We start from the raw sequence: 21576 nt of genomic DNA, 5'->3' as shown, positions 1-21576 counted from the left end.
TTTCTCATCCTCAAAATTAAAAATCCTCTACCTTCATTTCCTCCTCTAATATATCTTGAATCAAGTGAGTTATCTAATCTAATCCAATCCTAGGCACTGAACAAGCCGAATAGTTTAATAACAAACCAGACAATGTGATGATATTTTAATTCTACTTCTTAAGTGACATGGATGTTACAAGGCAGAAACAACTTACATCTACTCTGTGCAGGGCTCATCACTTGTGATTTTGCACTCCATATTAAAGGGGGAAATTCGGATTCTTAGGTTTTTAAGAATCCTCTTGGCCTAGTATGAAATAAAAAAGCTCAAACTCATCAACAAAGTCATAAGGATGCAATCTGGTATCAACTTTTTGGTTCTGCACGAGGAAGTTCAGAACGGGACCTGGTTTTATGACCACTTTAGTGGATACATCTGCATTTTCAAGCAAGGATAGTGATTAGCTTGGCAGTAGAATGACAAAAGTAAACCACGTCTTCTGTCTCTTAGAAACTTAACCGTGTTCAGAGGCAGACACCCTTGGATGGCTCGGAAACTTGAATGGAAACCCTGGTAGCTTGACATAACTTCTCCCAACTCTATGAAGTTCATTGGATTCTATAGAAAAGAGACTGCCGGATTGTATGGAAGAAAGAGTAGTGGACAAAGATAATACATTGTTGGCCCTTTCTTTGACAACTTAAGCTTTTGGGGTTAGCGGTTGTCTAACATGGTATCAGAGCCTTTCTTTTCAAGTGGTCCTCAGTTCGACTCATGATGTATAAGTCCCACATCGGAGATATACAATATAGTTCAAATATAGTGAAACATCACACCTAGAGATCCATTGAGCTTAACCTCACCCAAAGTATTATCTTTTTGTTTTTTCACAAACGGAGACTCATGTCCAAACTCTTCTGGTTCTTCCTATCACCACAAAAACACAAACAGAGAAACTCAAAGATCTCATGACCACGACGAAATGAAATTGATTTAATTCCTTCTTCTAAAGTCAAAATCAAAATGGCATTTTAATTTTGCTTTAGCTTTAGATTTAATACTTCTCTTTTCTAAGAATGAGATAACTTTGAACGGAAATTGAACCCAAATCGGGAGAAGGACCATAATTCCAACGGTACTTGTCCCCTGTTGGTTGTTATGTTCTTTTGGATAGTTGAGATATTGGTGAAGTGTAAAACTATTGAAAAAGAAAATAAGCATCCACAATAGTAGATGGAGGAAATTGAAAAATAGAGGCAGCAGTATCAGTATGTGGGTATTTTTTGTTCAGGAAGCAATGATTATTTTTGCCTTTGTCACAAAGACAATCTACTCAAATCAAAATTGTATTTGTATTTTTGTTTTCATATCTGAATTCTGTTTTGACAACATTTTGCATACTATCATATAAGGATTAATTCTTAAAAACAGAAATCATCAATACATGATTTCTGAAATGTTTCAGCTTTAGATAATTTCAACTACAAAAGATATACACGCTAGTGAAATTCCTATTCAAATCCGTAAACTCAAAACAGTTGGTTCACAAAAACTTCATATGCTATTATGAAGTCATCCACCATGGGATATGAAATTGAAACCAAATCTTCAGCAGAAGAACATGGAGTTGATCACATTAGCATGAAGCCGGGGTAACTCGGGCACGGCCACACCACCAGCAACAGTCACACCACCACCATGGCTTGAGGAAGTCTCAGACATATCATCAAACTTGATGAACTGTGAAATCTGAGCGGCAGCTAGATGGGCGTAGCAGATTGGAGCAACTGCAGCAAAGAGAAAACGGCAAAGGTAAACACTAAAAAAACAGAGCAAAAAAATAAAAATAAAGACTAAAGATGTGACTTAAAAAATCAACTTTTACTCTTTAAATGTCAAGCCATTTATAACTCTACAATTGTTCAGACAGCGATTTCAAATAGGGTATGATTTTCTATACAGAAAATAGGCTGTCAAGTGACAAATCATATTACTAGTGCAGCTACAAAAAATTCAAGCAGGCTCATGGCATCAGTATAAGTGTAGAAAGTAGCAAGAATGAAATCATAATTTATTGGCTTCCTAAGGGCCCGTTTGATAACCATTTCAACATTAGTTGTTAGTTTTCATTTTTCATTTTTTGTGCTAGATTATAGAGGAAAAAGAAGAAGAATGAAAGTGAGAATGAGAGTGAAGATGAGATTGAGATGGAAGATGAGAGGGGAAGATGGGAGGGAGGGGTAACAAAAGTGAAAACAAAATATAAAACTCATCCTCTCTCAATCTCATCCTCACTCTCATTTTCCTCTATACTCTTGCATAAAAAATAAAAACTAAAAACTAAAAATGAAATGGTTATCAAACGGGCCCTAAATTTTTCTAAGCAGTCTATAAGTTGAAGTCAATTACATAACGGACTACAAATCAGGATTATGTATATTACCTACAGAGATGGCTGTAGTGCTCCTTTGGTACCTGTACAGAATTCAAAGCAAGGTTGTCAGGTTTGAATTTCACTCCAATAACCTATTTTTCCCCAGGTATTTGGATCTTGGGACGTAGTTGACTATTCCTCTCTTTTTACTTACTAAATCTGAAAGACGAGTATACTACTTACACATAAGATAGAGAATGAACAAGTTCTTGCAAATCATCTGCTGAAAACCCAAGTTCATCGTAGAGAACATGATAATGAGTAGGTCGAGTAGTCCCCTACATAAACAATCCAAAGTCGGTTGAATTTCCATTCAAAGTAGCTCAATAAGATAATACCGTCTAAAACAATTCAGCAGGCATGACAATGTCCAAGCACTTAAGACTTAAGTATTTCTTTATTCCTTTCCTTAATAAACAACATATCTTCAACAAAAAAGCAACAGGTTTTGGTTTAGAATACTCACAATCATCCCAGCATGAGAACACAAGTAGAAATCATTGTTCTTGGGATGGCAAACTTTGTTGTCAATAATTGTGCCTGAGTTTAAGTAATCAAAAGATAAACATGATTTAGAAACAGAAGCACAGTTTTATGTTCTTTTCTATTCTGAAAATTTAACTGATGGTAAAATGACTAACCAGCTGGCACATTTTCAGTAGAACTAGTCTGGAAAAATTTTGTATGATGATTCTTCTGAGCAACAATAACCGTGAACTTTGGAGACCAGCTCTCATCAAGGAATTTGCAGGCCTGCAAAACATAAAAAACCCCCACAAAAGTACAGTTAGAGATTTACCCTTACAATAAAGCATATAGAAAGTAAAATGTAGATTGGCCACCTGAATAATCTGATCCAGTTCCACATTCAAGACTTGGTTGAACTGTGATTCACTCACTCCATCCCTAAATAAGAGAAAAAACAAGAGATAGGAAAATCAACAAGGGTTACGCATGATCTCACATACTTTGCAAAACTATGATAAATGATACAATACAACGTTGTTAATCACTGAAACCAGTTGTTTTTAGTGTATAAATTCTTCTATTTGTTGAAAAAATATATCACATTGACTAGCCTGTTTCAAACTACATAGCAAAAAATCAGTAAGATGTTGACAAAATGGTATAGAAAAGAATACACAGCCATATCAATACTGTTGGGTGTGAAACACTAGCCTTTCAAGATATGAGATTAATAACAAACTGCAGATCGTTAAGATATTTTAGCTTAAACTCATCAATGAAAAACTCAAGATCACTTCCTTTTTTTTTTCTTTTTACTGAAAAAAGAAAGATAGTACTGGGAGCTAATTACATCGACAGAAGGGCCAACATATAGATTGTATTCTAAAGCTTTTAAGTAACCGTATATATGCGGCTCATTGATCTAATAAAAAAGGGCCAATGTATGACATTCTAATAATTTGCGTAATTTACACATAAAACATTCAAAGAGTTCAAAATGAATTTTATAACTCTAACGCAAGTACCGTATTGAATATATTAGTAATACCACACCTGAAAATAATTATCTGATCAGGCTTCCTGCTATTTGAAGTAGCATAAAAGTCTAGCAACAATTCCCTGCAAAGAGCACATACGTTAAATGTCGCAGAATTGTTAATAATTACATAACAGAAAAAGGGATGCAATATATAAGAGTTTCAGAGTACATGTAAGTGGCGAGAGGAGTCAACCTGATTATGCCCGCATCTTCTTTATCTGATACAGGCTTGAACAGAGAAGCAATCATTTCTACTTTTGGCGATTGAGTACGAACAGCAGCTCGGTACCGAGAAATCAAGGGCCAGTTCCTGGAACTCACCACCTACAAAACATAGAACATGATATAGCAGCAACTCCCACGGTGACCGAGTATGGAGTAAAATTTATGGAAAATAACATGTTTACGAAATGTTCAGTTTAAGGGACTAGTGTTACCGCTGCAATAGAAGGTACATCTGAACGCCCAGGTGAGCCGTGTGACACATCCATTCCCAAAATCAGAGTGGGGCACTTAGAAACCAAAGGTATAGAAGGCGAATGCTCCACTTGTAGCAAGGAATTCATTCCACCCAGCTACACAAGTGCAGACAAAACAAGGGAAGACCAAAATCAATGCATGAAACGTTAAACACAAATAGTAGACAACACAAGACAATTTCCACAAATGATATTATTGTAACTGAAACATACCTTTGCATTGATTTTCAGGAGCACATTTGTGATGTACTGATCATTAAGTTTTGCAGGAGCAATGCACTGTGTTACAATCCCAAGCTCAGAAAGATTTCTCCTTTTCCATGGACCTGGAGAGTTTGGAGATTTGTCAACACATACATCCTCAACATAAAGTGTGGATAAAAATAATAGAGGAAAAGAATCATGAGCTGACCATATATGTCAGAATTCTTCCTCTCTGGAAGAATACACAACAGAAGCTGTGGTGGTCCTGGAAGTTTGGACTTTATGTATTCAATCATCTTGTCCACTCTAACAGGAGCTGGGTCACGTCTGTTCTGGTTGTTCTCTTCAAATACAAAAAATGGATCATTTATGACCTACAATAAAGAATTTTCTTTTAGAATAACAAATAATCAAATGCATAGATGTACATTATAGAAGTAGCTTTTTTTCTCTATAATTCAGAGAGAGAGTAATCTCACAATTCCTTTCATCTCTCCACACTTCAACATATTATTGACCAGGTACCGAGTGTCACAGCGAGCAGAGAAATTGACAATAGCCCAGCGCTCTATTTTCACAGGTTGTATCAATTTCTACACATAGGTAATTGAGTTAAATTCAACATAAAAAATTCAAAGCTTGATGCCAGTGAAACAGAAAATACTTAAGAAGAACAGCACCTTGTTGTTAAAATTCCAACGCCCGTTCCGAGGGAAAAAATCTTGTCCCTCGCCAACTTTTAGCTGCAGGAAAGGATCAATATACAGAGAAAATGAGAACACGCGAATTTCTACAGAACCAAAGAAACTAACCAGATCAATTAAGAAGCAACCAAAAAGGACTATGACGATGTTTTACCTTTGGGGCTGACAAAACACGGCCTTCAACCTGCACAAAGTCAGCACCGATTGATATTCCAGATGAACGAAGCATCAGGTCAGCATCATATTTACTAGTCTTCAGTGCCTGAGAGAATCAAAAATTTGAGGTGTCAGTAAGTTTAAGAGGCAAAGATAAAACTACATCAAATAAACGGCATAACTTACATCACGCAGAACTGACATCCGCTCTTGGGGCTTTTGCCGAGACTTCTCCACTAGCGAAGCCCTTTGCATACTGGATAAAGCTTTGGTATAGCGTTGCAATGAAATCAAGTTGCAGAGCTACAGGAGCAAAGAAGAATGAAAAAGAAAATTCTAATATTAACCTAAACAATAAATTATTGACGTAATTGTATCACCTCAAGTGGAAAGTAAGATGGACTCTTTGGTTTCCCAACATTGATGCATGGAAAATCTGCTGAATCGCGCACTGGTAAGTGTTTATATTGAGCAAAATAATTAGAAACCGTGATTTCCTCTCCATCACCATCCTGTCCTTTCTTTGTTTTCAGAAAGAACCTAGACACAAATGTAGAGTGGTAAGATCATTGCAAAGAAGCACTAATAGATTATATCAGAAAGCAGAAAATGAGATGACAGTTTAAGTCTACTTCTTAGATTGCATAGATATTATAAGGCCGAAATAAATTACCTCTGCTCCTTGCATGGTTTGTCACTCAATCCAGTGATTTTGTACTCCATCTTAGAGGAATAGGTCGTTATTCTTAGATTCTTTAGCATCCTTTTAGCCTAGTATAAAATGAAAAAGCTCAGATCATCTGCGATGCACAACCAATGTAATGTCAAAATTGAAGGAAACCACAATTACCTTAATCCAATCAATCTGGTAAGGAGTCTTAACATTTTGGTTCTCCATGAGGAAGTTGAGAACAGGACCAGGTTTCACGATCATTGTAGTAGATACATCTGCATGAAGACAAGGACAGTGATTAACTTGGCAGTAGAATCCCGAAATAAACAAGCCTTCTATTTCTTAGCAACTTACCCATGTTCAGAGACAGACCCCCTTGGGTAGCTCGAAAGCTTGAATGGAAACCCCTGCAGCCTAATACACCTGCTCCCAACTCTGCGAAGTTCCTCGGATTGTTATGGAAGAAAGACTGTCGGACAAGGAGACAACCCCTGCAGACAAAAAGTGTATGATGCGCCAAATAAGAGTGGACTGCCTGAGGAAAGATACAACAGTCAAATACTTACTGCTTTGCTGCATTCTGCCTTAGTATGATATCAAGAACCCTCACTGCTTCCTGAAAATTCTCTGAGTCCTGACCTCGTAATGCATTTACAATTGCTTGCATTGGGATTTTAGTAGCAAAATTGACCTGCACCTTTAAAGTTTTGGATTGAAATTGTTTCTTAACTCTCTTCATATCCCCCGCACTCTCACCTGGGTTGGAACTACCTCCAGGGCTCCCAGTCCTCCTATATATGTGTGCGAAATAGCCAATGTGATTAGCAAATACGAGAAAGCAAGGAAAATTTATTATGAACCCCAGGATAGTACCTGGTTGATGAGATGTCATCCAATACGACCAAGAAATCGAGTCTGTTACGAGGAAGAGGGCCAACAGTAAACAAGCTTTTCTCTCCATCATAAGCAAATTCTTTATGTTCCAGCTCCGAGCCATATGTTTCTTTAACTTTGTCAAGAACTTTTCTGCCAATGCCTTTTCCATCAACTGGGGTTCCATCCTCATAAAGCATCGCAATCTGTATGTATCATCATTTAGCACCAAATATTATTATACAAACATCTATTCCTGCAAATGATAGGGCAAGAGAAAGAGCAGGGAAATTACACTATAATGGAAGAAGTATCCATCAGACTTGTTCACTGCAACTTTGAAATGGTTGGTTAGAAGTGGAATCCTTTGCCCTTTAGATCCAATACCAGGCCTTGCCATGGGAACACGCTTTGGAGTAGATGCTTTTTTAATTAAGTCGAAAGATTTTTCTTCTGCTACAATGGGGACAACATTTGGAGGGATAATGGGTGGTGGAGGAGGAAGTCCATCGCCTTCGGGATTTGAAGACTCCATTTCTTACGACCTACTCAACCACAAGAGTCATAAATAACGTAGTTAGGTAAAATGCATGCAACGTAAAAGAGATTATAAAATCGTCAAACTTGGAAACCATTATCTCTAGCAAATTAAACAACTTTGCAAATCGCCACATTATGCTTTAGTTAGGCTGCAAGTTTACTACTAGAGGTACCATTTACCACTTAGGATGAATTGGATGAAAAGCACTAAATATTTAATATCATATTGTATAGAATTGGAAAGAAAAGAACACAAGAACGAATACAATCAACGCAAGCAAAGCAGGAAGAAAATGATGATTCCAACCATTTATTATATATATATGCAGAAATATATACCACCATAACTATAAATATGATCTTGGGACCAACATAACACCTAACACTTAGGCACTAAAATTAACAAATCGCAATTCAATTCCATCAAAGTGTCTTTGCTACATAAAACTGCTATATAATGTGAAAAAAATGTAAGTTCTGGCCTATATAACTTATTCAATACATCACAACTTTCTAAGATGCAGAAGATAATAGGAAAGTAGTTGACAGATCTTATTTCTCCAATTATATAACCTCAACAAGTTATATGAAGAAACTAGGAGGTAAATTCTGAATTGTACCAATAGTTAAAAGTTAAACCAGCCTTTATAGAAATGATGCTACTAGTAATACATAATAATCTGCTTTTAAAGGGATATCCAAGAAAGGAAGGGAAAAACAAAAGGTTAGAGAATCAGGAAATAGGGCTATATTTGACCACCATTTCACATGGCATATTGACAGTAAAATTTTATTATAAAAAAAACAATAAAAATAGGAAAACTGTTAATGCTTACGGCTTCTTAAATGGGTACAGTAAATTGTTAAATACAATTCCTAAAAGAAACACTGGAATTTATTTTATTTGTTAAACAAAAATCAATGGCATGCTCAGTCGTTAACAAATATATAAAAGCTAAAAATATTCTGCCATCAAAACAGAGCATAAAGAAAAAGGACAGGAAAACAGAAATAACCCATCTATCAAATCTAAACCAAACCAAAAGTAAATAGTGCATTTTAAGGAAGAAAAGAAAAGAAACATATATATGGGGTTTTTTAATCCAATAAAAAATGTCATCAAGGGGAAAAACTAAAACACAGTCACCAAGAACAATAGTATTATAGAAACAGTAGTTAAGCACAAGCTATAATAAATAAAATAAAATCCAATGAAAGCATGAAAATCGCAGTATTGAAAACAACACTCAAATAGAATTCTGTAAACAACATCCAAACAAACTGTTGCAGAAAAGCACTTTAGAAATTTGTACTGTAACACAAATATAAAAAGATTAAGAAAAGGACCTTTCTATTTGCTGACAGAAAGATCTTATTACAAAAGAAAAAAATAAACCAGGAAACCTAGCAACAGCTGCTGCCGGAAAAAAATTGCATTGTGGAAGATGGCATAAATTTTGAACGACACCTGCTTTCGGATGCCAAAGTTTACAAAGCAAAATACCCAACCAAAAAAAAAAAGGCCCAAGCAAAAACAGATATATTTATATCGGCACACACATGCAAACACGCAAATATGCACTCTTTGTACTCCTACCTAGTCGTCAGAAACCAAAAGGCAAACCTACCCACTAGTAACACCAGCGTCAGAGTTCCAAAAATGGCGGTCAAAGAAGAAAAAAATTAAACGGAGAGAGAGAAAAGACATGTGAGAGCTGTACCACCAAAAATGTGAAAACCCACAAACACAGAAGAGGAAACAAAAGACAAATCCACAAACGCAGAATAGGAAAATCCAAGAAAGCGAAGCAACCCACCACAAAAACAATGTCTGGCTTTCACGAATCAAGCATAGATAATAAAGACCTGCAAGACTATAAAATAGTAACAATAACCACAACTTTAAAAACCCAAAAGAAATTTTTAAAAAATGAGAGAAAAACTGAAAAGCAAATCCGATTCTTCAGAAACCAAAATCTAACACACAAACACAGGCTCACAAAATTAAAGCAAGTAAAAACAAGCCTCATAGCTCTAAACAAAGGCTCCTTCACGTAGTAAACGGACAAACAAAATCAAACAAAACGAATCGACCCACTACTCAAACAGAACATCAGAGCTCTAAAAATAGCTGTAAGCATATATACTGATCAGAAGCCAAACACAGCAGGAAAAAAAATGGCGAGAGAGAGAGAGAGAGAGGGAGACCTGTGAAAACCCAAAAGAATTTTTTTTTTTTTTAATGAGAGAAACTCAAAAGCAAATCCCATTCTTCAGAAACCAAAATCTAACACACAAGCACAGGCTCACAAAATCAAAAGAAGCTAAAACGACCCACTACTAAAACAAGCCTCGTAGCTTTAAAACAATGGCGCTTTCACGTAGTAAACGGACGAACAAAATCAAACAAAGCATCAGGGCTCTAAAACTAGCTTTTTTCACGTATGGTTAGCAGAATATACTGATCAGAGGCCAAACCCAGCAGCAAAAACAAAAAATGGCAAGAAAGAAGAGGAGAGAGAGAGAGACCTGTGAGGCTTTGAGAGCACACAGCAGCACCACACCAAGAGAGAAAAACTCAAAAACCCAAAACGCAAAGGCAAAATCCCAGAGCGCCTTAGGGTTTTTCGTTCTTCTTTTGGTGGTGGGTTTTGGGTTTTTGATTAGGAAATATTGTACGGTATTTATATACAAATGGAATCCCAACGGTGTAGGCAAACGAGCGAGAGAGAGAGAGGGTATCAGCAAAAGGCTGCTGCTTGCTTGCTTGCCTGCCTTTCCTGCTGCGTTTTTCTTGTGACGCGGTAGCTGTACGGACGCGAAAGGCCAGTAATATAATGACGCGTGTCTGCTGCGCCCTCGGATGCCCCAGCTCCTAAATTCTAGTTTCCGGTCTTGACCCTGCCCTTTCAATTTTATTCCAAGTTTTGTCTCCTTAACGACGTTATGACGCGGTTAAGCAGCTCTCCGGTTTTGTCCTCATCCTCATTTCTTGAGAAAGGAGCAACAATTTTCCTTCTAGAAATAAAATGTAAATGGATATAATATTTAAAATTCCAAACTTTTATTACGAGATTTTTTTTTTTTGAGAATCAAATCATTCTGTTTGTCCTAACAAAGTTTAATTAATTTTCTTGTTAAAAGTTTAATTAGGTTTTTGGTTGCATGTTTGTGAGGATTGAACTTATGAAACTTTCCTTTAATGAAGAGCAATAATGGATGCGGGCTTGTTTTAAATGTTGAGTTTAGGCAGAAGATCCGGATCCATTCTAATTTTATTGTTCTTAGAGTTTGATTTTTCCACTAAATCTTTGATAAATCAAACAATTAAAGACATGGAATGGAAGAAATCCATGACAATAAGGAAAACGTGAAGAAGAAAAAAAATCTAAATTTGAATCTTTTATTTTAAATTTATGTGTACAAGTACAATAACATAGTGCTTTTAGTGTAAGTGGCACTATAACACCATCCCAATCGAGAAATGGTCGACCACAGTATCAACTATCCATAACAGCCCACTACACTAAATTGAAAGGGCTCTGGGATGAACTTTGCGGTGGTGCCGTGAAGGAGATCATGGAGTTTGTGGAGCAAGAAAAGATTATACAATATCTAATGGAAGTCGTTGATGCATTCATGATAGAAATTCAGTTCATGCCATGAATGTGAGTCGAGACCGTGATAATAAAACGAACATGTCACATGATCACCATATTGTTTCATCATATTTTCTCCCATCTTTTGTATTTTCCAAGATATTGCAACGAAGAAGATGATTGGATCAGGGAAGGAGCGTGATGGCTTGTACTACCTTGTTCCCAGCACATCGACGTATGAAATTCAAGTAAGAAACACAGGGTCTATTGTAAGCACCCAATTTTAGTGTATTGTCAAACAAATTAGAGCCGGCAATGGAGCTAAATTGACCTCTATGCATGTGGATGGTTTGCTAAACTTGGAATGATTTTTCAACATTCTTGCCCTAATACCTCCCAACAAAATGGAGTCGTAATGCAAAAGCATCGCGGCAGCTTACTCAATGTTGGACGTGCTCTATAATAATGCTATTCTTACCACATTTGTATACTACATTCTCATATCACCTTATGTGATAGATGAGGTGGACAGCCACATCAATTAAAATTAATTTAATATTTCCATCTTGAGAATCATTCATTATTTATAAATTAAAAAAATGTTCTTAGTTAATGAAAACAAAAACAAAATGAGATTGTTGGCGCTAAATCTTGAATAGATAGAGATGAGTGCAACTTACAAGTGGGATGGACGATCAAGAGATCGATTGGGTGTTGGATGCCGATTCTTCCTGTCCTTGGATGCTGATCCTGAATAGAAGATAAGCGAAGCTCGTAAAGTCTATGGAACCGGTGTGGAACCAGCCTAAGACCCTCCGATGCTCGAGTAAGATTGTTTTTAAGAGCTCTTGCTGTTGACTATATAGTAGTATAAAAGTCAAGCTGAAAAGTCTTACCCCTGTATTGTAGTGAAGGGGCTTATTTATAGGAGGCATCTTGTATGATCTTAGTACTCATTTCCGATGTGGGACTCGTGGGAGGGCCCTATGAGGTTGACACGAGTATTTAGATATTTCTGGCAGGTGCTTCGAGGCTAATTCTGTAGAATCGGTATGGGATACTGATTGTAGGCTGTGTTGGGCCTGTAGCGGCTGTATGTGGCTTTGAGACAATGCCATCGGTAGCCGATGCCGATTGTTCGAGGCCTTGGGTACTTGGGTGAGCTGAAGTGATCCACGTGTCGTTGTATGAGTGGAGGGTCAGATATGGTACAAACAGTAGTCCCCCAAGTTACCGATTGAGAAGCTTCTCGGTTGGGGACTTGAATCTGTCCTCGGCATTCTGATCCGGACTCGATGGTCTCAATGCTGCCGATGGTGGTATGTAGTCCCCCAAGTGCCCGAGCGAGTGAGCTTGGAAAAGGAAACGGCACGAATGATGATAAGGTGCCGAAGGCATCGCTTCTGCCGAATGATGACAGGGTACCGAAGGCTCCACTCCTGCCTAATGATGACAGGGTCCCGAAGGCATCGCTCGTGTCAAATGCTGACGGGGTGCCGTAGGCAACGCTCGCGTCGTATGGCTATTGCCGATGGCTAATTGTCTTCAGCACATGGGTGCCCAACATGGTGGATTAGCGGAGCTTTGTGGTTGTTTGAGCATGGGTGGTGCCGAACGGCAGCTGGATTTGCTAATGATGATTTCATCCTTGACTTGGGTCTTTGGGTGCCTTGAAGGAATCACTGACATGGATGCCGATCAGTAATTGTCATCTTCAATATGCATGTTGGGCTTGGGTGCCGTTTGGTTCCCTTTGAAAGATTTTCCAAGCAATGAGTGTAGAATGCAAAAAGACACGGTAGCAATCAAAAGCTTCCAAACGACAGATAAAGGGCCAAGTCCCCCAGTGGGTCGATAGGGAAAGGCTACCGAACGGTATGAAGGTGGTCTCTTTAAGCCTCTTGGGTGCCGTGAGCAATCTCATGGTTTGGCCAGTCAATTTGTTTGGAGGATGCGGTGCCGATGGCTACCTTGGAGTTTTCCATTCTGTGCTTTGCCATTCAGCCTTAGTGTGAGGCATGTGGGATTGCCGAACGGTTGGGTGTCTAGAGCAATTCATCGGCATGGTGTACACAGCCAGAGGCATTGATTCTGTACAAGTGCATGGACTTCGATAGCCATGGGAGATTTTATTGCTCCGGTGGGATGACTTGCCATAAGAAATTCAGTCAAGTTGAGTTGGTGCTGAACGACATGATGCCGATCCCTTGACTCATTGTCCACTGCATGGGTATTCCATTGAATTGCCGAATGGCAATTGACAGCTCATGGTGTGGTGGGGATGCACGTGGGCATCCGTTAGATTGGAATAGATTTCTGCTCCGTTTGCCATGCAACGTGACAGCCATATTTGGTTTGAACGGAAGCTGCTCCCACAGTCATGGAAGCCATGCGAAGCGAGGTGCCGAACGGTAAGGGCTCATGATTTGAATGTGTCTGGAGTTCATTTAATGGCTTGACAAATTTTGGTAGAGAAGAGAACCAGTGCCGAACGGTAGTTTGATGTGCGAGCCGTGAACGGGGGCTTTCATCCTGTGGGGCACCGATCGGAAGCTACCGAGCATTGGATTTCCGATCAGCTAGAGGTCTAGGAATATCAGTTGGTTCAATTCTTTCCTACCGAACGGTAGGATGATTTGTCCCATTGGGAAGGTGGCTTCCTGGTGACATGCCCAGCATTACCGTTCGACAAAATTTTCTGCTCCTTGCGCCATGTGCATCATGACAGCCATATTTGGTTTAGAAGGTGGCTGCTCCCACAGCGTGGAAGCCATGCGAAGCGGGATGCCGAACAGTAAGGTCTTGCGATTTGAAGACGCACAGTGCACTTCGAGGGGTTGAATATTGACATGCGCTACAGGAGCTATTTATTTGCCGTTCAGAATCTTTGACCAAGTGGATGTCTTGAGAAAGCTATTGGCATGGCTACCGTTCGGTAGCTAGTTGGGGGCATGTAGATGGTGGTTTCACTCTTGGTCACGCAAGCCATGCAAGCCATGCAAATTGAGTCACTTTCTGATTGGCTTTTCCTATATAGCCAATAGGACAAAATAGTATTAAAATAAGAAGAATTGAAGGTGACTGGGTCACCGATTGAGCCCATGGTTTATGTCAGCCACTTGAATAATATATGGAATTATTGAATCCCATGCTTATAAATATATTAAAGTATAAGATAAGAAAATGTGTTTTTATCTCTTGGAAATAATGCACGTGGCTTTTCTTGACCCCAAGAATAATAAGTTTCTCCAATAATGCTTTCCAAGGAATATGCCGAACGGTAAGGCATGTCAAGAAAAGATAGGGTGGCCCATGTGTTTCTTCTTCTTCTTAATATTATATTGCAAGGATTTATCTTCTACATGTCGCTGCTTTAGCATTCATGGTTGCTCCAGCATGGTAAGGCTGGTGGCCGAAGGCTGATGGCGCCGTAATGGAGAACTGTCTCTTGGAAGGTGCCGTTCGGCATGGCTGAAGACTGATGGCTGATGCCGAAGGTTGATGGTGCCGAAGGCTGATCCCGATGGCCGAAGGCTGATGGCGCCGTAATGGAGAAGTGTCTCTTGGAATGTGCCGTTCGGCATGGCTGAAGGCTGATGGCTGATGCCGAAGGTTGATGCCAATGGCCGAATGCTGAATCATTGAGGGGATGTGAAGACATCGCACACGCCGAATGATGCAAAGGGTGTCGAAGGCCGATGGCAAATGGCAGATGGCAGATGCCGAATCATTGGGGGGATGTGAAGACATCGCACGCGCCGGATGATGCAAGGGCGCCGAAGGCCGAAGGCAGATACCGAATCATTGGGGGGATGTGAAGACATCGCACGCGCCGAATGATGCAAGGGCGCCGAAGGCCGAAGGCAGATACCGGATCATTGGGGGGATGTGAAGACATCGCACGCGCCGAATGATGCAAGGGCGCCGAAGGCCGAAGGCAGATACCGAATCATTGGGGGGATGTGAAGACATCGCACGCGCCGAATGATGCAAGGGCGCCGAAGGCCGATTGTAGATACCGGATCATTGGGGGGATGTGAAGACATCGCACGCGCCGAATGATGCAAGGGCGCCGAAGGCCGAAGGCAGATGCCGGATCATTGGGGGGATGTGAAGACATCGCACGCGCCGAATGATGCAGGGGCGCCGAAGGCCGAAGGCAGATACCGAATCATTGGGGGGATGTGAAGACATCGTACGCGCCGAATGATGCAAGGGCGCCGAAGGCCGAAGGCAGATGCCGAATCATTGGGGGGATGTGAAGACATCGCACGCGCCGAATGATGCAAGGGCGCCGAAGGCCGATTATAGGAGGTGCCGAGGGCATGGCTCAAAAGGGTGCCGAGAGCACTCGTGAAGGAGAACGACATAGCGTTTTGTGTCGTTTCCCACAGACGGCGCCAATCTGTTGGCGCTAAATCTTGAATAGATAGAGATGAGTGCAACTTACAAGTGGGATGGACGATCAAGAGATCGATTGGGTGTTGGATGCCGATTATTCCTGTCCTTGGATGCTGATCCTGAATAGAAGATAAGCGAAGCTCGTAAAGTCTATGGAACCGGTGTGGAACCAGCCTAAGACCCTCCGATGCTCGAGTAAGATTGTTTTTAAGAGCTCTTGCTGTTGACTATATAGTAGTATAAAAGTCAAGCTGAAAAGTCTTACCCCTGTATTGTAGTGAAGGGGCTTATTTATAGGAGGCATCTTGTATGATCTTAGTACTCATTTCCGATGTGGGACTCGTGGGAGGGCCCTATGAGGTTGACACGACTATTTAGATATTTCTGGCAGGTGCTTCGAGGCTAATTCTGTAGAATCGGTATGGGATACTGATTGTAGGCTGTGTTGGGCCTGTAGCGGCTGTATGTGGCTTTGAGACAATGCCATCCGTAGCCAATGCCGATTGTTCGAGGCCTTGGGTACTTGGGTGAGCTGAAGTGATCCACGTGTCGTTGTATGAGTGGAGGGTCAGATATGGTACAAACAGAGATCATGACTAATTTTCATGAGACACAAGCGTAAATATTTTATTTTTCTAAATACTAAAATAAAAAATAAAATAAAAACTAAATGGCACACACGTGGCAAGGAGTTGGTGTAGATTAAAGGCCAAAGAAATTAGGGAGGGAGAGAGACCCTGTAAGACTGTGAAAGGGAAAATACTACCACAATTGTGAAAGGCCCCAAAACCAAAACACCTGCTGCGTCACGTGCCTCTGGTGTTACTTGCGTAATAAGGTAAGAGTATCTGAATAGGCGTGATGCTACAAATGTCATGTCCAGTAGTCTACTGCCGCGTGTCTCTCCTGCCCGTTTGCTTCCCCAACAACCTGTATTCTAGCTTCCCATTTTTAACCCTACTTTTTAATCCTATTGGCTGGCTCTGCCACTGTACCTACGTTTACTGTTCAGCTGCGTTTCCATTATTAAAATATTTTAATTTGCCTTATTTTCGAAGGATCTGGATCTTTGAATTTCTCTGTTAGTATCTATTTACTTTTGTTCTGAATATACCAACTCAAGGAGAAGCAATGTTGATTTGATAGGTCACATAGGATAAAAGCCCCTCCAATGGAAGTAGCAGCCCATGTAGCAAATTTAAAAATTAGAATCATAACATGTAAGTTACTTCATAGTAAATTGTTACAAAAAAAATTATGATTTTCCTCTTTTCGTAAAAGCCAAAAACAAAATCCTTATATATAAACCAAATTGAAAATTTTTTAAGGTAAAGCAAAACTAAAGAAGCAAATAATAGATAACATGAACATATTTAGTTTTTAACATGTAGTTTTTGAATGCTTATCTATCTTTCATACTAGTATTTTATATAACGGCCCCTTAACCTTATATTAACTGGTGGACCTACACATGAGTAAGGAGGAGTAGCTACACCTCTCGTTGCCGAAAAATCCTTTGGGGTGGCCGGAATTTGCCCATATGTTGTGCCCATCATGTTGATTAAATATCTGAAAGAGACTTTGTAATATTCAATTTGATTTCTGCTTCACATAAAATTGTTGTCTCCTAAAATTCTCTTAATGGTGTATTTCTATTTATTAAATATCCATGAGCTTTAATCCCCCTTATTTGGCATCTTCCTTTCTTAGTTTCTCAACTTATAATTTAATTTTGTTTTATGCAGATGTCATGTTTGTTTATTCGAAGTTTCTCTCTTCCCTGTCGACAAATGTAGATGGGTTCATGGACTCCTTGAACTTGAATTTCCCTCACATACTTTTAGCTATTTAAATGTTGCCTCTCTCCTGAAAAATTCTTGAGTCCACCGGTGCTAATAATTCTATCTCTGCCCCTGATTGGAGGGACAAAGTTTTACACTATAGCAAATGTTAGTATCAAAGTGCCACAAAGGTTAACAAATGACACTTTTAAAGAAAACATTTGCTTCCTCCATTGGAGATGCTCTGAGGGCTAAAACCTTAACAAAATACCCTCTTTTTTTTCCTTCACTTTTTTTCTCCAATTTAGATTCAGACAATTCTCTACGCCATGGCCTCCCTTCTTCTCCATTTTTACAGCGAATCTTGTTCCTTCATTCTTCTCCATTTTTACTTCAGACAACATAATTTATTTTCTCTCACAAAACCCAACAACTCATCTCAGTTTAATCACTTTTATTCTCCATAAAGACCAGACTTTATCATTTGGGTAGAAAAAGAGAGTCAAATTTGTGAGGGCAACAAAATCTCAAAATAGAATAGTGACATCAAGTATGGCTGAGAAGAAAATTAAAAACACATCGGCTTCATTCGTAATTTGAGCAAGACAATTGCGAAGGCCCACACACAATTTAAAAGCACAAGAGATGTTAGATGGGGTTGAGATTCAACAAAACCATTAGATGTTGGAATCTTATTATAGTAAGTCTGAAAATCGAAACCTTAACGCCATCTACAATAATGCAAAACTCATCAACCATGGGCTAAATTTTTTTTGTTGCCACATTTGGCTCTTTAGCCCTCCAATTAGGCCAAATTTTTTTGTGGGCCCAGCACATGTACTTTTCAAGAAGAGAAAGTACCACGTATGTGCAAGAGTACGAAACATCTTGTGCAACTGCAAATCCAACAGCCAATATTAAAGGTGCGTTGATGTCATTGATGATGTCAACTAGCCATTAGGTTTTTTATTTTATTTTTAATAACCTTTTTAAATGTTTTTAAATTCAATATATATATATATATATATATACAGAGAGCTTCCATTGAGGGATCCCTCAAATAAGCTTATTTGAGGGACACTCCTTGTAGGCCATACTCCGGATTATATTTCACTAATTCAAACTGTCTATTTTGTAGATACTCATTCAAAGATCATCTCTACAAAAAATCACTTGAATCCGATATCATTTGACCACTCAATTGTGTTATTGAAATTTGAGTACTTTCTTGATGCACCGTTGTTCGTTGATTTTGTAGGACACAATTGAATATCGAAACGGTTTCCGATTTGTCTAATTTTTTGTAAGGATGATCTATGAATGAAGACCTAAAAAATAGATGGTTTGGATCATTGAGAAAAAAATTGTAGGGTACCCTAAAGGGCGTCCCTCAAATAAAATTATTTGAGGGATCCCTCAATAGAAGGGGACTGTATATATATATATAATTGGTTTATGATCGTTGGAGGTCAGAACCATTGATTGAAAAATTATTTTTTATTGAAAACCTTTTTAAATGTTTTAAATTCATTTTGTTTAAAAAATTATATAAATTAAAAAATATTATCTCTAAATCGTAGTTTAATTAAATTAAACAATACATAGTTGTGAGTGTTGTACCATAATTTTTCTCAAAATAATAAAATATGAAGGGCCCTAAAATAGCCATGCATAGCTAGAGATGGAAAAATTTTGCCCTGCACTATTCTTTAAAAAATTAATATTTTGGGGGCTAAATTTTTAGTCATAGACTACATTTAGCCTTATGACTGGAGATGACCTGGAAAATGTGGAAGGGAAACGTAGCTAGTATTTCCCATCATATTTTCAAACACATCCCAGTTGTTATTAACATAATAATTACTTCACCATTCCATTCTTAAACTCAATTAGAAACCGTGTCAGTTTGTTAATAAATATCCATGAGCTTTAATCCCCCTTATTTGGCATCTTCCTTAGTTTCTCAACTTATAATTTAATTTTGTTTTATGCAGATATCACGTTTGTTTATTCAAAGTTTCTCTCTTCCCTGTTGACAAATATAGATGGGTTCATGGACTCCTTGCACTTGGATTTCTCTCACATACTTTTAGCTATTTAAATGTTGCCTCTCTCCTGAAAAATTCTTGAGTCCACCGATGCTTATAATTCTATCTCTACCCCTGATTGGAGGGACAAAGTTTTACACTATAGCAAATGTTAGTACCAAAGTGCCACAAAGGTTAACAAATGACACGTTTAAAGAAAACATTTGCTTCCTCCATTGGAGATGCTCTAAGGGCTAAAACCTTAACAACATACCCTTTTTTTTTTCCTTCACTTGTTTTCTCCAATTTAGATTCAGACAATTCTCTACGCCCATGGCCTCTCTTCTTCTCCATTTTTACTTTAGACAACATAATTTATTTTCTCTCACAAAACCCAACAACCCATCTCAGTTTAATCACTTTTATTCTCCATAAAGACCAGACTTTATCATTTGGGTAGAAAAAGAGAGTCAAATTTGTGAGGGCAACAAAATCTCAAAATAGAATAGTGACATCAAGTATGGCTTAGACGAAAATTAAAAACACATCGGCTTCATTCATAATTTTTTTTTAAATGACGAGCAAGGCAATTGCGAAGGCCCACACACAATTTAAAAGTACAAGAGAGGTTAGATGGGGTTGAGATTCAACAAAACCATTAGATGTTGGAATCTTATTATAGCAAGTCTGAAAATCGAAACCTTAACGCCATTTGCCACATTTGGCTCTTTAGCCCTCCAATTAGGCCAAATGTAGCATAGCTTAGGCCTAGACATTGTGGGCCTAGCACATGTACTTTTCAAAAAGAGAAAGTACCACGTATGTGCAAGAGTACGAAACATCTTGTGCAACTGCAAATTCAACAGCCAATATTAAAGGTGCGTTGACATCATCGATGATGTCAGCTAGCTGTTAGGTTGTTTATTTTATTTTTAATAACCTTTTTAAATGTTTTTAAATTCAAATTTTTTAATATATATATTTTAATTGGTTTATAATCGTTGGAGGTCAAAACCATTGATTGAAAAGTTATTTTTTATTTAAAACCTTTTTAAATGTTTTAAATTCATTTTGTTTAAAAAATTATATAAATTAAAAAATATTGTCTCTAAATCGTAGTTTAATTAAATTAAAAAATACATAGTTGTGGAATATATGAGTGTTGTACCATAATTTTTCTCAAAATAATAAAATATGAAGGGCCCTAAAATAGCCATGCATGGTTGGAGATGGAAAAATTTAACCTTGCACTATTCTTTAAAAAATTAATATTTTGAAGGGCTAAATTTTTAATCGTGGACTACATTTAGCCTTGTAACTGGAGATGGCCTGAAAAATGTGGAAGGGAACGTAGCTAGTATTTCCCATAATATTTTCAAACACATCCCAGTTGTTATTAACATAATAATTACTTCACCATTCCATTCTTAAACTCAATTAGAAACCGTGTCAGTTTGTTATTTACTAAAGTTATAATAAGCTTTGTATTTCGACCAACAACAACAAAAAGTTATGAGCTTGTAGCTCAAGGGAGTGCGTGTCGATTGAGGATTTTTTTTTCTTCTTCATTTTATAATTAGGAAAGAGAGCATGGATCGAGTTGTGTCTCATGAAAACAGGACTTATGTTCTTTTTTTATTTTTTAATCTTTTAAATATGAAAATTGTTAATTTACTATATTATCCTTATATAATAACTAATTTAATTTCTTAATATTTTCATTACTTGACATTTGAATGTTTCATCATTCTCTTATGCCTTTATATATATATATATATATATATATATAGATATCAACTAATACTTCAAGCTTCTACATCAAAATTTTGAAATAATAATTTGAGATTATATAAATGTAAAGGACAATTGATCATTTGATCCAATCGCATTAAGTCCAAAAAATGCACCCACAAAACATACATTGAAGAGAATGCTACTTTACCAACCAAAACAGAACTATACTTGTTGTACGCCTTTTGCCACACATGCTTTATGGATTTTATGCCATCCTTAGGAGAAATACTTTTATGAAACGGGAATACCACTATTTTGCTATTCTCGACCAATAACGCTATGACACATAAATGTCCGACATTGGAGAAACCAAAAGGTTCCACATGCTTTATAGGCATGAAACCTTAACACTAATTAAATAAGGATTGGTGGGCTAATGGGCTTGGATGGTTGGCTTGCTTGATTAATAATAATATTTAAAT

General features: G+C 38.1%; 1 protein-coding gene across 1 annotated transcript; it reads right to left on the bottom strand.

Moving 5' to 3' along the window:
* Positions 1–1396: 1396 nt before the first annotated feature.
* LOC110757873 (protein argonaute 4A-like) lies at positions 1397–10279 on the bottom strand. The gene is made up of 23 exons (XM_088247714.1): positions 10082–10279; positions 7308–7557; positions 7013–7218; positions 6706–6930; positions 6494–6630; positions 6317–6414; positions 6140–6237; positions 5847–6006; positions 5653–5769; positions 5465–5572; positions 5287–5349; positions 5086–5199; positions 4815–4980; positions 4616–4728; positions 4361–4498; positions 4117–4247; positions 3938–4003; positions 3259–3322; positions 3058–3169; positions 2883–2956; positions 2600–2694; positions 2426–2457; positions 1397–1769 (listed from the first exon to the last, which is right to left on the bottom strand). The coding sequence occupies exons 2-23, from the start codon at positions 7545–7547 to the stop codon at positions 1591–1593; spliced, it is 2736 nt and encodes a 911-aa protein (XP_088103840.1). The 5' UTR covers positions 7548–7557; positions 10082–10279; the 3' UTR covers positions 1397–1590.
* Between the last annotated feature and the right edge of the window lie 11297 nt (positions 10280–21576).

Source organism: Prunus avium, chromosome 2 (assembly GCF_965620075.1).
Source record: "Prunus avium chromosome 2, drPruAviu1.hap1.1, whole genome shotgun sequence".
Classification (NCBI taxonomy): domain Eukaryota; kingdom Viridiplantae; phylum Streptophyta; class Magnoliopsida; order Rosales; family Rosaceae; genus Prunus; species Prunus avium.
The sequence above is the reverse complement of the archived record's forward strand: the minus strand, read 5'-3'. Positions and strand labels throughout refer to the sequence as shown.

Excerpts from the sequence above, each read along its gene's own strand:
- LOC110757873 (XM_088247714.1), bottom strand. The coding sequence starts at position 7,547 with ATGGAGTCTTCAAATCCCGAAGGCGATGGACTTCCTCCTCCACCACCC. Across the intron at positions 5,200-5,286 it reads GTTGGAATTTTAACAACAAG|AAATTGATACAACCTGTGAA; the intron begins GTGCTGTTCTTC and ends ACCTATGTGTAG. Across the intron at positions 4,248-4,360 it reads ATGTACCTTCTATTGCAGCG|GTGGTGAGTTCCAGGAACTG; the intron begins GTAACACTAGTC and ends TATGTTTTGTAG.